Source organism: Pelophylax lessonae (genome assembly GCF_965119305.1).
Source record: "Pelophylax lessonae genome assembly, chromosome: 2".
NCBI lineage: Eukaryota > Metazoa > Chordata > Amphibia > Anura > Ranidae > Pelophylax > Pelophylax lessonae.
The window spans coordinates 362,407,457-362,422,484 of record NC_138769.1 but is presented as its reverse complement, the minus strand read 5'-3'; the positions used below and the strand labels follow the sequence as shown (position 1 = coordinate 362,422,484).

General features: G+C 38.0%; 1 protein-coding gene across 2 annotated transcripts in view; it reads right to left on the bottom strand.

Moving 5' to 3' along the window:
• The window catches only part of CSMD2 (CUB and Sushi multiple domains 2), a 1,446,274-nt gene that overhangs the window by 847,440 nt on the left and 583,806 nt on the right, over window positions 1–15,028 (bottom strand). For both annotated transcript variants that reach the window (XM_082247591.1, XM_082247592.1), the window contains exon 4: window positions 7,931–8,125. In XM_082247591.1, the coding sequence (XP_082103717.1) occupies window positions 7,931–8,125 (195 nt within the window). The remainder of the gene's footprint in view (window positions 1–7,930; window positions 8,126–15,028) is intronic.

Below are 15,028 nucleotides of genomic sequence, written 5' to 3'. Positions count from 1 at the left end.
TAGTGCTACAGATATGCTGTTGTGAACTATTTTGAACTCCCTATCCAAATGTCATTGTTTTATTACTTCTGCCTTTGCTCTTCTTCCTTTGTAAACCCAATTAAGAATTATAGTAAAAACTGGATTTTTGTCTTACCGCAAAAATCTTTTTCTCTGATGTTTATTGATGGACACAGCTCCATATCTTTTTTGACCCGGTTATGCTGCTTTCATTAGGAGCAGAAAAGAGTTAAAAGAGTTTGACTACACCCATAGGACAGTCTCAGGGGTATACTCCCACTTCCCTCTCTAGCTTTTCAGTTTTGTAACAAGCAGTGTCAGAAGACCATAACCCCCAACTCATTGGATGGGCGGGTGCTGTGTCCTTCATTGAACATCAGAGTTTTCTCTTTCGTTCATTGATGGGCACAGCTCCATATCTTCTTTAACCCTTGGGACGTCCCAAAGCAGTGTCAATAGGAGGGGTGGGAAGAACACAGCAATAAACTTACTTCCAAAAGGCTAAACCAACCAGGTAAACAGGAGCTCAACAAGGAAACAACTTGAGCTCACCTGGCAAAAAGTTACACCCTCAAAGAGGACTAAACCTTTCCAACAGCGGCCTGCAAAACCTTGCAACCAAAGGCGGCATCAACAGATGCCAACATATCTACCCTATAAGATTTTGTAAAAGTGTGCACGGATGACCAGGTGGCTGCTTGCAAACCTACACCACTGATGCCAGATGATGGAAGGCCCGAGAGGCACTAAGAGCCCTCGTAGAATGGGCCTTAACAGGAAAATGAAGGATCCTGACCTTTGATACAATAGGCCTGCACCACTGTTTGCCTAATCCATCAGAAATGGATGTAGTCAAGTTGATGGAATCACTCCTTATGGATGGGAAGCATCCGTAAGGACAACCAGGGAATCCAATTTTTTGGAACGACTCAGTCACCGTCAGGTACACCGATTGCCCGAACCACATCCAAAGAATGCAAGGCAATCTCTTTAGAATGCTTAGGCTTAGAACACAAGAAAAGCATCACAATGCTTTTATTATAAATGGAAACCAGAGACGACCTTAGGAAGGAAACTGGCAGAGACGATGCACCACTCTATCTCCGTGAACCACCAAGTAAGGTGAACAGCAAGACAGCTGCCAGCTCTGACACCCTCAGTGCAGAAGAAAAAGTCACCAATAAGGCTACCTTCTGGGACAATGTAAGAAGAGTAACCTCGCGCATTTTGTTCAATGGCGGTTACTGAAAACCGACAGCACCAAGTTGAGATCCTTTGAGGGCAACAGAGACCGTACTGGGGGAGCCCAATGCTGAACCCCCTGAACAAAGGTGCAAACCACAGAAAGCGTGGCCAAAGGATGAAGAAAGAAAACCGCCAATGGCTGAACCTAGGCCCTTAATGGTACCTGAGGCCAGGTGCTGCTGATTGGAGGAAACCAACTCCGAATCACCGAAAAGGAGCTGGAGTGAGCCCTAGGAGATTCACATCCACAAAGTATGCTCTTTAAAGGCGATAGTAAAACTACCTAAAATTAGATTTACTAGCTTGCAGCAGCATGGGAATCACCGATTCAGACAACCCTCTAGCCTGCAGTACCTGGCTTTGGCAGCCAAGCCCTTAAAGCCAGCGATTATAAAGCATGATGGTAGGTGATTATTCAAGACAAAAAAATTGATGCAACTCTGTAATCATTGACACTGACACGTCATTAAATTTTTTTTTTATTACAAGCAGTAAAAGTACCTGCATTTGACATGGTATCAGCCTCTTGCAATCCCTGTACAGTGGGGATGAAGTATGAAAAAGCAGTACAAGGAGTCAATAAGTTCATGTGTTGACATGAAGCATTCCATGATTGGAAAAGAAAGCAGAGTGCCCAAAAGATGAGCTCATCACTTTGCTGCTTCTCTGTTCACTACCTAGTAATACACTGACATGTGTCCAGGATGACTTGGGCTCACAGGAAGTGGATTGAATGATGCTGGCCATCAGACTGAAAACAGCAGCAAGTAAAAAAAAAAAATAAATACTGCAGGGGAAATCTCTGGACTGAAAGTGAATATTGCCATAAACACTGGCTTTGTCATGATTGTTTTTATAGGGCTTTATTTCTTTTTATCCTATTTTTGGCAGGATTTCTGCTTTGGGCACTTGTTAGGATCACTTTAACTAAGATGACTAGCATACAGTTTGCAATGTGGATATAATGTAATAGGTTCCATAAATGGGTTCAGGTTGGTATTTAGTCTGAAGACAGATAGCCTTTTATTCTAGAATGCACAATGGTACTCTGTAACCTATAGCCAGCAAAGTCACCAATCCAACAAAGATCAGTGTAGAACAGAAATGCTGCACATATATAGACCATTCTCTACCAATTGTAGCTGTTTTAAACTGGACTTTGAATACAAAAACAATCAAACTGATCAAGGCAGCAATCTAGGCAAGACAGCTAACTTCTGACCGAACCCTACGTGTCCCATTATATCATTGCTCTTGTCATTATAGTATTTAATAGCCACCAAAGCCAGGCTTTCCATACAATTTTTAATGTGTCAAATCCCTTATCTAGCCACTACTGTTCTTTTCCCAGGCTATGTAAAGCAGTGATAATGTCACTGCTACCTTTACAAGATATTATTTAGGTGTGCAAATTAATTTGGTGCACACACATGGCGTTATATCATTTTTGACTAATAAGGAATTAATTTAAATTAATGTTTTTGTGCCCAGAGTTCTGCTTTAAAACTGAAATCAAAACACACTTTTGTTACTAAGGCTAGGTAAAATATAATGTTAAAATAGCGGTCTTAAAATGTACTGTTGAGTTAGGGAAAGATAAACATGTACCACTTCAACAGCCTTAATCTATCTACCTGCAAACAATATGGGGGCGCTTGACAAAAAGTGGAGCATGTAGAATTTTGGCGAAGCTGTGCATAGTAGCTAATCAGCTTCTAACTTCAGTTTGTTCAATTAAGCTTTGACAATAGAACCTAGAAGCTGATTGGTTACTATGAACAGCTGTACCAGAATTTGTGTGCACCAGTTTTAGTAAATCCCCCTCCCACCCAATGACTTCTCATTTATTGGGTGCTGTTGTCTACTGCAACACTGGTCATCCAACATTTTGTCTATGACATTACTGAACTGTGTGAATAGACATTGTCAGGTGTTTTCATGGCATCACAAAAAATGTTTAATACTTAATAAAAAGTTTTGCAGAGAATTTAATCAAAATGTGAACTCCAAGTGTATAGTAGAATTGGCTATTGCCTATTCTGCTAAAACTTCTTAAAATGATTTTAACTGAGATGTTGAAGTTCTGCTAAAATAAAAATTATTTCAGTGTATAAACTTCAGATAAAAGTGTGATCAAAGTATGTGGATTTTGTGATGTGATGCACCTGCGATACAGTAGTACTTGATTTACTTCTAGTGATATGCATTATACGTCTCTGAGTGCAGGCATTCATTTCCGCATATTGACATTTCTTTAACCTATAATCTATAGGCGTTCTAGTGTGAAAGTAGATTGCAGAAGTACTTAGATCAGTTTTTGTTTTATTCCTATGGGCATGTCGTATGGAGGTGATGGAGGTGTGCCAATCCTAGCAAAGGATGTTTACTCTGAAATGTATAGAATCTGCTTCTGTTCAATCAACCATTCAATGAAGGAAGACTGAGCTTGGGGGATCTGTTATTGTTACGCTTTGTTAAACATCATATCAGGTAATAGTTTTTTTCTTTAACATTTGTGGAAGATGGAAAGAAAAAAAGTGCCTCTAGGAGTACCCAAAGAAGCTTCCAAAAAGCAACAGTCTCTGATACAAGATCAGTATAGAATCGAAAACGCTTCCCTACGTATTTCCTCATGCAAAAAGTGGGGAATAAGACCAGACAATGACAAGCTGTTACTTTCTTCACCAGCTACAGCCCAATATGGTATAATAGGTATTACCCAGAGCTGAAACTTTTGAAAAGTGGGAAAAGATATGGGGTTTTATGCCTGAAGCATATTTTTCCCAATTGTAAACTATGCCCTTTTTCTAACCTGCAAGTTAAATAACATCTACCGCACTCAATGTGCTATTATACAGTTACAATATTCTATTGGGGCACAATCAGGTGTGGAACTGTGGATACAATCTCCGGCTCCTATTTTTAACTATATGTCTCCCATCTGAGGACTTATATCAAACTGTTACTCTATGTTATCCTCTAAATTTCTAAGAGGCTTCCCTGTTGTCCTGAGCAGATGGGAGAAGCATGTGGGTGACTTTGAGGATGAGCAATGGGAGGAGGCCCTGCAGGCTGTGCAGACCTGTACTGTTAATGTAATGCAACGTCTATCCCAGCTTTAAGTTGTCCTTCGGGTACACCTCAAACCTGCTAGACTATGTAAAATGGGAGTGAGAGATGACCCAGTGTGCACTAGCTGCTCTAGGGACCACAGAGATTCAATTCACCTTTTATGGTGATGCCTAAAATTGCATCTGTATTGTATCAGGCTACTCAATACCATTAATAAGGTATTTCAGGTCAACATCTCTACTGATCCCAAACCTTGTTTACTAGGTATCCTAGATGAGCTTTCAATTAAGGAAAATTCTAAACAGGCTATTACCAGCGATCTTTTCCAGGCCCATAAACAAATTCTTGAGCACTGGCAAGCAGCGAAACCACCTACACTTAAAGAGTGTATCAATCAGATGAGGGATACCCTGTGATTGGAAAGGCATATCTTCCAACATAGGGGGTGCCCAAGCAAATTCAACAAACTATGGGACCTATGGTTGGATACCCCAGGGCATTCCCCAGTAGACTTGGTTATGGATAGACTGCTGATGTAAAGCTATTGTCAATTTAAAAGAGGAAGCACTGGCAAGGGACCCCAGAAGTAGAGTTAAGGTGCCGCTTTGTGCAATGATATTTATTAAGCATAACCCCCCCTTTTTTTTTTCATTAAAAAATAAAATGCCTTACCAATCACTTTAACTCTTGTCCCATTATATTTTTAGAATGTAAACCTGCATGGCATGGCTCCTTCTTCTATTGTTTCCTGTATTTCTATATTTTGCTATCCAATAGCATGTACTTGGCTTTAAAACATTTTATGTATTGTATTATTTGTCACTGATTTATGTATGACTTTGTACATTGCCATGGGAGATAATGGGATCAATTAACCACCTAAAGTCCAGACACTTTCACCCCCTTCTAGTTGGGTCATATTTCAGCACTGTCATAATTTGAATGACAATTACTCAGTCATGCAACACTGTACACAAATAAAATTTATATATAATTTCACACAATACTTTCTTTTGGTGGTATTCAATCACCACTGGGTTTTTACTTTGAAATACAATGTGAAAAATTATTGAGGCCCTAAAATACCAGGACAGTGCAAATAGCCCCCAAATGACCCATTTTTGGAAAGCAGATAGTCCAAGGCAAGGTATTTAGTAAGAAGCATTGTTTTTTAAGGTTGCAGGTTTTTGTCACATTTTTTTGGAAAATTAAGAAACTTAAAAAATGTGTTTCTTTTTACAAAGTTGTCATTTTAACAAGTTATTTCTCATCCACAACATAGGCATACTTACACTTAAACCCCAAATCACATTCTACTATGCCTCCTGAGTATGAAGATACCATGTGTGAGACTTCTTTTTATAACCTAGATGCATAGAGGGGCCCAAAATCCAAGGAGCACCTTCAGGGGTTCTAGGGGGGATAAATTACACATCTAATTTCTTGACTACCTATCACGTTTTAGGGGGCCCTGGAGCTCCAGGACAGTGAAAACACCCACAAAATGACCCAATTTTGGAAAGCAATCACAAGTTATTTTCTGAAAGACATACAGTGCCTTGTGAAAGTATTCGGCCCCCTTGAACTTTGCAACCTTTTGCCACATTTCAGGCTTCAAACATAAAGATATAAAACTGTAATTTTTTGTGAAGAATCATATATATATATACAGAATATATATATATTTTTTTACACAAAGTTGTCAATTATTAGGATATACAGTATTTAACACACATCATAGGCATACTTGTAAATACACCCCAAAACACATTCTGCTACTCCTCTGGTGTATCCCACATGCATGAGACTTTTTTACAGCCTTCTTTTACATACTGCCACCCTAGCGGAAGTGACACTGTACTACTCTGGGGGCATAATCAGGATTTTTTTTGTTTTACACTGTGATTGCTTTTACATCCACAATGACTGTAAACACAATTGTTTTTCACTCTTTCCAGCTGCATTCCTGCAGCCATTGAAAAATATTATGATAGCTGTGATTGGCCACAGCTATCACATGGTACTGGGCTGCTGTATGGCCCTGTACTATGTGATCTCTGTGACTGATCACAGAGATCACACAGTAGTAAAAAATGATGCCAGGAAATAACATATTACTTACTATAATCACTGTGACCACTGATTGTCTACAGAGATCACATGGTATCAAGACCATTCAGAGTAGGCCAGTACAATGATCAATGTTCCACTGGACACAACCAGCAAAGACCATGCACCTGAAGACAAGCACAAGTGGAGGATGTGGTACATATAGGTACGTCTACCCACATTGGCGCTGCTTCCGTCTGGTCATTTATGTACTATGGCAGGATGGGAAGTGGTTAACTAAGATATACATATTGTGTTAGAGTTAAAAAAAAAAAAGGTCATGCTGTATTTATTTCAAAAGTAGTCAATTCACTAAAAATATTTGTTATTTAACAATTGTATTAACTATACAGAACCTGCAGAAATAAGTGCACAACTGAGACCCACAGAAGATGTATGGGGGAAAGAGTTTTGTCCATACTTCTATTTTTAAGATTTGGCTCTTTTTTGTGTTGTATTTACCTCACAATGTTAACAAATGTGTAGTATTTACACCACATTAGATATTTTACTTTGATGAATTTAACTTTTTAGTATCTCATGTGATATTTCTTAAAAAACGAGTCACGGGACCTTCATATCGCATGCGGAATCCTTTAGTGAATTAACCCTTTTGAGTTATTTTAATTTTGACACAAAATGAATAATTAAAATGTATGTTAAGCTGTTTGGTTTTTAGGGCTCTCTGTGTTCTTGGCGAGGAGATCCACCCACTATACTTGTCTTGATGATCACGGTCTCCAGTACAGAAAAATAATGTTAAGAGTTATCCATTGAACATCTGTTCTGATACTAACTGAAAGAAAATTTCCACTGTTTTTGGAGATTTCCTTACTCTCTGCTGTGTCTTTGGGACAGGGAGTCTCCCTAAAGAGACTCAGGAATAAAAAAAAAAAAACTGACAGGGTTTGGTTTTAGGGTTCTTAACATTTTCTCTACTCTATCCCAAAAAAAAAAAAAATAATTGATACATAAGAGAGGCTTTGGTTTTACATACTGTACATTGTACATATGTACAAACTACGACGACTACTACTAATAACAACTATTCTATACATTTGAATGCCTTAACAGTATTAGGACATGCTACATGGGGCAGTATGTATAACACTAAAATAAAAATACAAAATGCACATGGTTATTGGTACTGTAAATGACTAGCTGCATTTTTTCATATTTGAACAGTATGTTGTCACTAGACTGGTTGCAAAAGAGGCTAAACCAAACTTTAGTAACACATTTTTCCCAAACCCTGTTCATGCAGCTTACTCAGGAAAAGTTTAGATCTATTTATAAATGTTTTCACCCAAGATTCACAGAACATTCACCCATGGCCCACATAATTTTCATATTGAATCTATTTAGAAAAATGTGCTATTTGCTCTATGAAAACGTTTATAAATAGACCTATAAAATGTCCTTCCAACTGCTGAATTCCAGCAAAAATAGATAACTATTTCCTTTTTACCCAATAAAATACATTATAAAGTGAAACTGAACGTACTTCTACAGGCTGGAAGAGGAAAATCCCAAGAGGCGCTGTTTTGGGAGCTGGAGACACAACTTAGTAGGGCATGTCCTTCAAGTATGTAGCCTGCATTGCAGCTGTAGCGGACTTTGTCCCCAACATTGAATGTAGTTCCCTGTTGTACACCATTCAGTAGTCGTCCAGGATTTCCACATGTGTGACTTGGCAATACTGGAAAGACAAAAATATCATGATATGTCAATTTCAAATACCGCTAGAAACATGTTACACTTAAAATATAGTGCATAAGTGTAATGCATGTTGTTAATGTTATTGTTAATATTATTCCTGCAAAAAAAAAAAACACGGTTTTCACATATTTAATTTTTTTCATTTTATCCAAATCATACAATAGATTGCTTTCAAAATATCTTTGTTCTATTAAATCTCTTTCTCTATGCTGTAAAAATGTTTAACCTGCTCACATACGTTTCAAATTTTGGTTGATATTATCATAACATCAATGCAATTCAATAAGCAAATGTTAGGTGTTGTGGTGTGGTTAGGTGTTGTGTAACACAGAGCAACAGAAGCAATCACCTACCAAGATCTAATATGTGCAGCATCAATTAATTTGCACAATGAAATCTTAAGCCCCCAGCAAAGTCCCCCATATACCTGTAGATTGTGCCAATTAATTCTACCTTATGCAGATTCTAATGAAGGGGTGACAACTCTGCTGCACTGCTTTCTACAGCAGAGCAGAATTGTCACCCGTATTCAGACTGTGCCTACTACAATGGAATATAAAAATGTTGCAGAAGGGTATGGCTAGTAGCAATGTCATTGCTAATGCACAAGCCAACAGCTTTTCAATCAGTAGCTGGCCACACCTGGTCCTGCCCACTGCATCCTAGATTGACAACACTGCCACTGTTGCTGAAATCTCTCTGTGAGCTGTAATGTCAACCAGGGGAGCATGGGATGCAAAAATGAAAAATAATTTGGCTCAGGGAATGGAAGTTATTTTTTTTTTTATTTCACTGCAAGGCTTGTTTAAAACAGAGTAACTGCATTTTTAAACTTATTTTGATAGCCACACAGAAGACTCGGGATGTACTTTAATTCCGCTAGAGTTCTCAGGTCTGCATATCAGCTACAGCAATTATGACTGGATCCAATCTCTCTGTTGGCTTTTTAATTTATTTTGCATTATGAAGACAGCAACAGCAATAAAAACATCCAAAAGTCTAATCTGGAAAAGGAAAGAGCTGGCAACTATAGTGGAAGATATAATCGCTGAACTCTGTAGAAAATATAAATAGCCAGTGGCCAAGCTCAACAGTCTTCATCTATAATTGAAATACCAATGAGTGACCTTTTAATTTGCTGAAATATCACATTTAAGATCACAGTATCTGATTATAATTGGTTTGAGAGAAAATGACAGCTTTGGCTAATATGGTCACTTGTTCCTTTGTCACTGGCCATGTGTATGGTTTTAACTACCACTTCCATTGTGTCCTTTGCTATCCACAAAGTTGACCTTTTCTTGGCTTATGGCCCTAATCATGCTTCTGCTCAAAGCATTAGTTTGCATCTAAGCACATAAAGTATATGTAAACCCGGTCGCACAAGCTTTGACATGTTAATGTATTTCAAGTACTGCTTTAAATATTTTTTAAAAATCTGCTGCTTTCATTAAAATAATACCTGGTGACATGGCCATAAAGATCTATGCTCATGTATTTTCTGCTGTAGGATGACATATACTATGCAGTTATCTCTGGGGCTTACATTTTGCTTTTGGAGAGATTTACCTTTCTATCCCAGAGTACAACATAAAAGGCCATAGAAAAATGACAAGAAAGAGAAATAATCCTTTAGATAGTGGTCAGTGGAACAGAGCCCCCCTTTGGAAGATTTCCCCTCTCTTCCTGTTACTGTGCAAACTGTGAGTTTTGGATTTCATAATACCTTCATCCCAGGTGACAAGGGTAACCAGATTTAATAGAGCAAATCTTATAAGTGTGGACAACATACAACCAATCTCACAGGGGTTCTAGGACTTCTTTTCTCTATAGAAACTTAATTAAAACAATTGGACCATAGATACACTTTAAGCATTAAACACTATCAGAAATAAGAATGCGGGAATAACCTGGTTTCTCCTTGCACAATATTAGTATGACCAATAGACATCTGCCCATCCGTGAGATATATTAGGGCAAGGCTAACTTAGCAGTCTTTAAGAAGCCCAAATCAATTATAATTTGTAGAAAAAATATTATCAAATAATGATAGCTTGGCTATTCAGATAGTCCTTTCCTATCAACATATTACATCACAGGATCATTTTATAGCTTAATTTAAGAAAACACACACACAAATATAATTGCATAGTGCCTGTAAAATCCTTAAAGTGATATTAAAGGCAATTAAAATAAAAACTCTGTGCAACAAAATTGAACATAGCGGCCACTTATCTCCTATTTGGCAGTGCCCAGCTGGCATTGTCTGCTCCTTTTTCCTTTGGGTGCCCCTTTAGCAGGCCATGTGCTATGGTGACACCTGTGCTGATGCTCCCAAGCTGGGATCTGTGCATAGACACACACAGTGACGGTTATCCACACCCCCACCCGTTTCTCAAAGGATTTGACTGACAGCAGCAGGAGCCTATGACTCCCGCTGCTCTTGGTGTCTCCTGTAAAAAACAGGAAGAGAGGAGAGCAGTGCTGCAGCTAAAACAGCACTTGATCGCTTGATTAAAAAGAGAAGTCAAGTATTTAGGGATGGGGGTGGACAGCGAGTGGGGCATTTTTTACCTTAATGCAGGGAAGGCATTAAGGTAAAAAACTGTTTGAATTTGGGGCTAATTTAAGGTGTATTTTATCCTAATATACCAATATAATGATCCTAAATATAATATAATATAATCCTAATATACTCCTAACATACTGTATATTCTGTGGGATAGCATAATAATTAAAATATAGAAAGAACTATTATTTTTAATGTGAACATCAGAAATTATATATATATATATATATATATATATATATATATATATACACACATACATTCAGTATCTCACAAAAGTGAGTACACCCCTCACATTCTTCTAAATATATTATTATATCTTTTCAAGTGACAACAATGAAGAAATTATACTTTTCTACAATGTCAAGTAGTGATGTACAGCTTGCATAACAGTGTAAATTTGCTGTTCCCTCAAAATAACTCAACACACAACCATTAATGTCTATACTGCTGCCAACAAAAGCGAGTACACCCCTAAGTAGAAATGTCCAAACTGGGCCCAAACTGTCAATATTTTGTGTGGCTACCAATAATTTCCAGCACTGCCTTATCCCTCGTGGGCATGGAGTTCACCAGAGCTTCACAGGTTGCCACTGTAGTCCTCTTCTACTCCTCCATGACGACATCACGGAGCTGGTGGATATTAGAGACCTTGCGCTCCTCCACCTGTTTGAGGATACCCCATACATTCTCAATAGAGTTGAGGTCTGGAGACATTCTTGGCCAGTCCATCACCTTTACTCTCAGCTTCTTTAGCATGTCAGTGGTCATCTTGAAGATTTCCACGGTGGAGTTGGACTTTCTTACACACCAATATTTATTTATATTTATTTATATATTGGATGGTTTATATGATTCTTATATTCACACATATGTCATTGTGTTTTGATTGATTTTGCGCAAATTAGTGTCTCATTTTTTCACAACTATTCACATGCCGATTTTTTAAGTTGCAGCAAGTTTATTGGGGATCATGCTCTGTTGTGCTTCAGTATGTCACAATACATGCTGGCATTAATGGTTCTCTCAATGAACTGTAGCTTCTCAGTTCCGGCAGCACTCATGCAGCCCCTGACTATGACACTCCAACCACCATGCTTAAGACACACTCGTCTTTGTACTCCTCATCAGGTTGCCACCACACACGCTTGACACCATCTGAACCAAAAACGTTTATCTTGGTCTCATCAGACCACAGGACATGGTTCCAGTAATCCATGTCCTTAGTCTGATTGTCTTCAGAAAACTGTTTTCTTGTGCATCATCTTTAGAAAACCCTTCTTTCTGGGGTGACAGCCATACAGACCAATTTGATGCAGTGTGCAGCGTATGGTCTGAGCACTGACAGGCTGACCCCCACAACTTCTGCAGCAATGCTGGCAGCACTCAAACCTCTTTTTCCCAAAGACAACCTCTGGATATGATGCTGAGCATCTGTATGGTCTTGGCCACTGTGCTGCAGATCAGTTTCAGGGTCTTGGCAATCTTCTTATAGCCTAGGCCATCTTTATGTAGAGCAACAATTCTTTTTTTTTCAGATCCTCAGAGAGTTCTTTGCCATGAGGTGCCATGTTGAACTTCCAGTAACCAGTATGAGAGAGCGATAACACCAAATTTAGCACACCTGCGCCCCATTCACACATGAGACCTTGTAACACTAACGAGTCACATGACAAGGGGGAGGGAAAATGACTAATTGGGCCCAATTTGGACATGTTCACTTAGGGGTGTACTCACTTTTGTTGTCAGCGGTTTAGACATTAATGTCTGTGTGTTGAGTTATTTTGAGGGGACAGCAAATGTACACTGTTATACAAGCTGTACACTCACTACTTTACAGCAAAGTGTATTTTCTTCAGTGTTGTCACATGAAAAGATAGAATAAAATATTTACAAAAATGTGAGGGATGCACTCACTTTTGTGAGATACTGTATATATATATATATATATATATATATATATATATATATATATATATATATATATATATATATATATATATATTTAATGTAAATATTAGATATACAATACATTGATTTCATGTTGATCCAAGATACAAAACAACATCCTAATGATGCGTTGTCTACCAATATGCTTAAACAGCAACATCCACTCAGTGAATGTTACTTGGGTAGCGTCTACCACTGAAAGAAGACAGGAAAAAAGTAAACCACGATGAAGTATAATTGAAAGGACAAGGACACAAGAGAAAACAATCAGTAATCTTTGTGAAACAGGGAACATCTCGTATATTAGTCAAGTGAAAGGAACATAAACTCATCAAATAAAATGACTGATGATATGTTTCCATAGTCCCCTATGGAAACATTAAATGACTATCTGTAAGCACACATGATGGATCATAAACAAGCATTAATCAATAACACTTGAAGCATGATAACATACAATACACTATAGTTTACTGGATGCTCATGAAAATACATTCACTAAGCTGTGGTTCTGTGCTCCCAGCCATATTTAAATGTAACCATAGATTTGAAATGATTAGTGGCTCCAATATGACTATTTTGTTTTTACATAAATAGGCAAGGCAAGGTAAGGTAAGGTATAACTATTGTGAAAATGCATGCATTTACTGTATAACAATATCCTAAAACCATACATTATGTAATGTATTTAAAAAGAGGGAGTTGGATCATGCACCAAATCCCACTGCCCTCAAATATCTATGGCCATCTTAAAGTACAACTCATTAACCTGACAGCAAAATATGAAAACCAGAAACCTACTGATATATGTAAATGTATTAAGATATTTGCATAGGCAAAAAGGTTGCTCTAAAATGCTAATTTAATCACTTGACCTACCGAAGATTTACCCCCCTTCATGACCAGGCCATTTTTTGCGAAACAGCACTGCATTATTTTAACTGATAAATGCGCGGTCATGCAATGCTGTACCCAAATAAAATATATGTCCTTTTTTCCTCACAAATAGAGCTTTATTTTGGTGGTATTTGATCCCCTCTGTGTTTCTATATTGTGCGCTATAAACAAAAAAAACCCAGTCAATTTTGAAAAAAAAAAATATAACAATTTCTGCTATAAAACATATCCAATAAAAAAAATTGAAAAAAAATCAAATTTCTTTATCAATTTAGGCCAATATGTTTTCTGCTAAATATTTTTGGTAAAAAATCCCGATAAGCATATATTGGTTTGGGCAAAAGCTATAGCGTCTACAAACTATGGGATATTTTTTATTTATTATTTTGTTTGCTAGTAATGGCAGCGATTAGCGACTTATAGCAGGACTGCAATATCGTGGTGGATATTGTGATATTGTGGTGGACATTCTGACACTAGCTAACACTTTTGACACTTTCTGGGAACCAGTGACACTAATACAGTGATCAGTGCTAAAAAAAATATGCACTGTACTAATGACACTAGCTGGGAAGAGATTAACATGAGGGGCGATGAAAGGGTTAACGGTGTGCCTAGCCTGTATTTTACTATACTGTGGGAGATGCTGTTACTAAGTGCTTTGCAGGGACACAATTTACATCCCTTCCCTCCTGTCAGAACAGGGATCTGACTAATTTACATAGGCAGATCGCAATTCTGTCTTTGCCTGATGATCAGCTGGTACCAGAGGACATCGGGTATCATGCACCCGCCAATTGGCTTCCGCTGTGTGTAATCACTGCAGAAGCGACCTGTTGCCGGCACGCACGTGTCCCCTCTTCCTGGAAGTGTCAGATCACGTATGTATGTGTATATGTATATATATATATATATATATATATATATATATATATATGATCTGGTGCACAGGTGTCGCCCTGTGCTATAGGAAAGACCTAAAGTGGTTAAATTAAATTCTTTGCTAATTGATAATGCATTTTGGGTAGCAAAAATGTAAACTCTAATACATGTGATATACTTAGGCAGCTAAGAAGAAACTCATTATTGTTTGAGCTTTCAAGATCCTAAGGCATCTCCAAAAGGCAAACTGTCTAATACACTTGCCTAAAAAGGGGCACCAGTACTTTGACCAAATTAAAAGAATTATAGCAAGGCATTAGCACATATTACGGATAGATCCCACACTATGTCCATTTATTCCGGAAAATCCACCTATTACCTATAGAAGAACAAGATCATTAAGGGACCATTTGGTCCACATCGAATACAGGGGAGAATTTAGATAAGATCCTTGCAAACACCCGGGGACAATCAAAAGTGGGGGTTGTCCGTATTGCCGATACATGAACATAGACAAGAACATCCACAATGACAAAAAGGACAGACCATTGCATTTTGCCAACTGTAAAACAGCCGGGGTGGTCT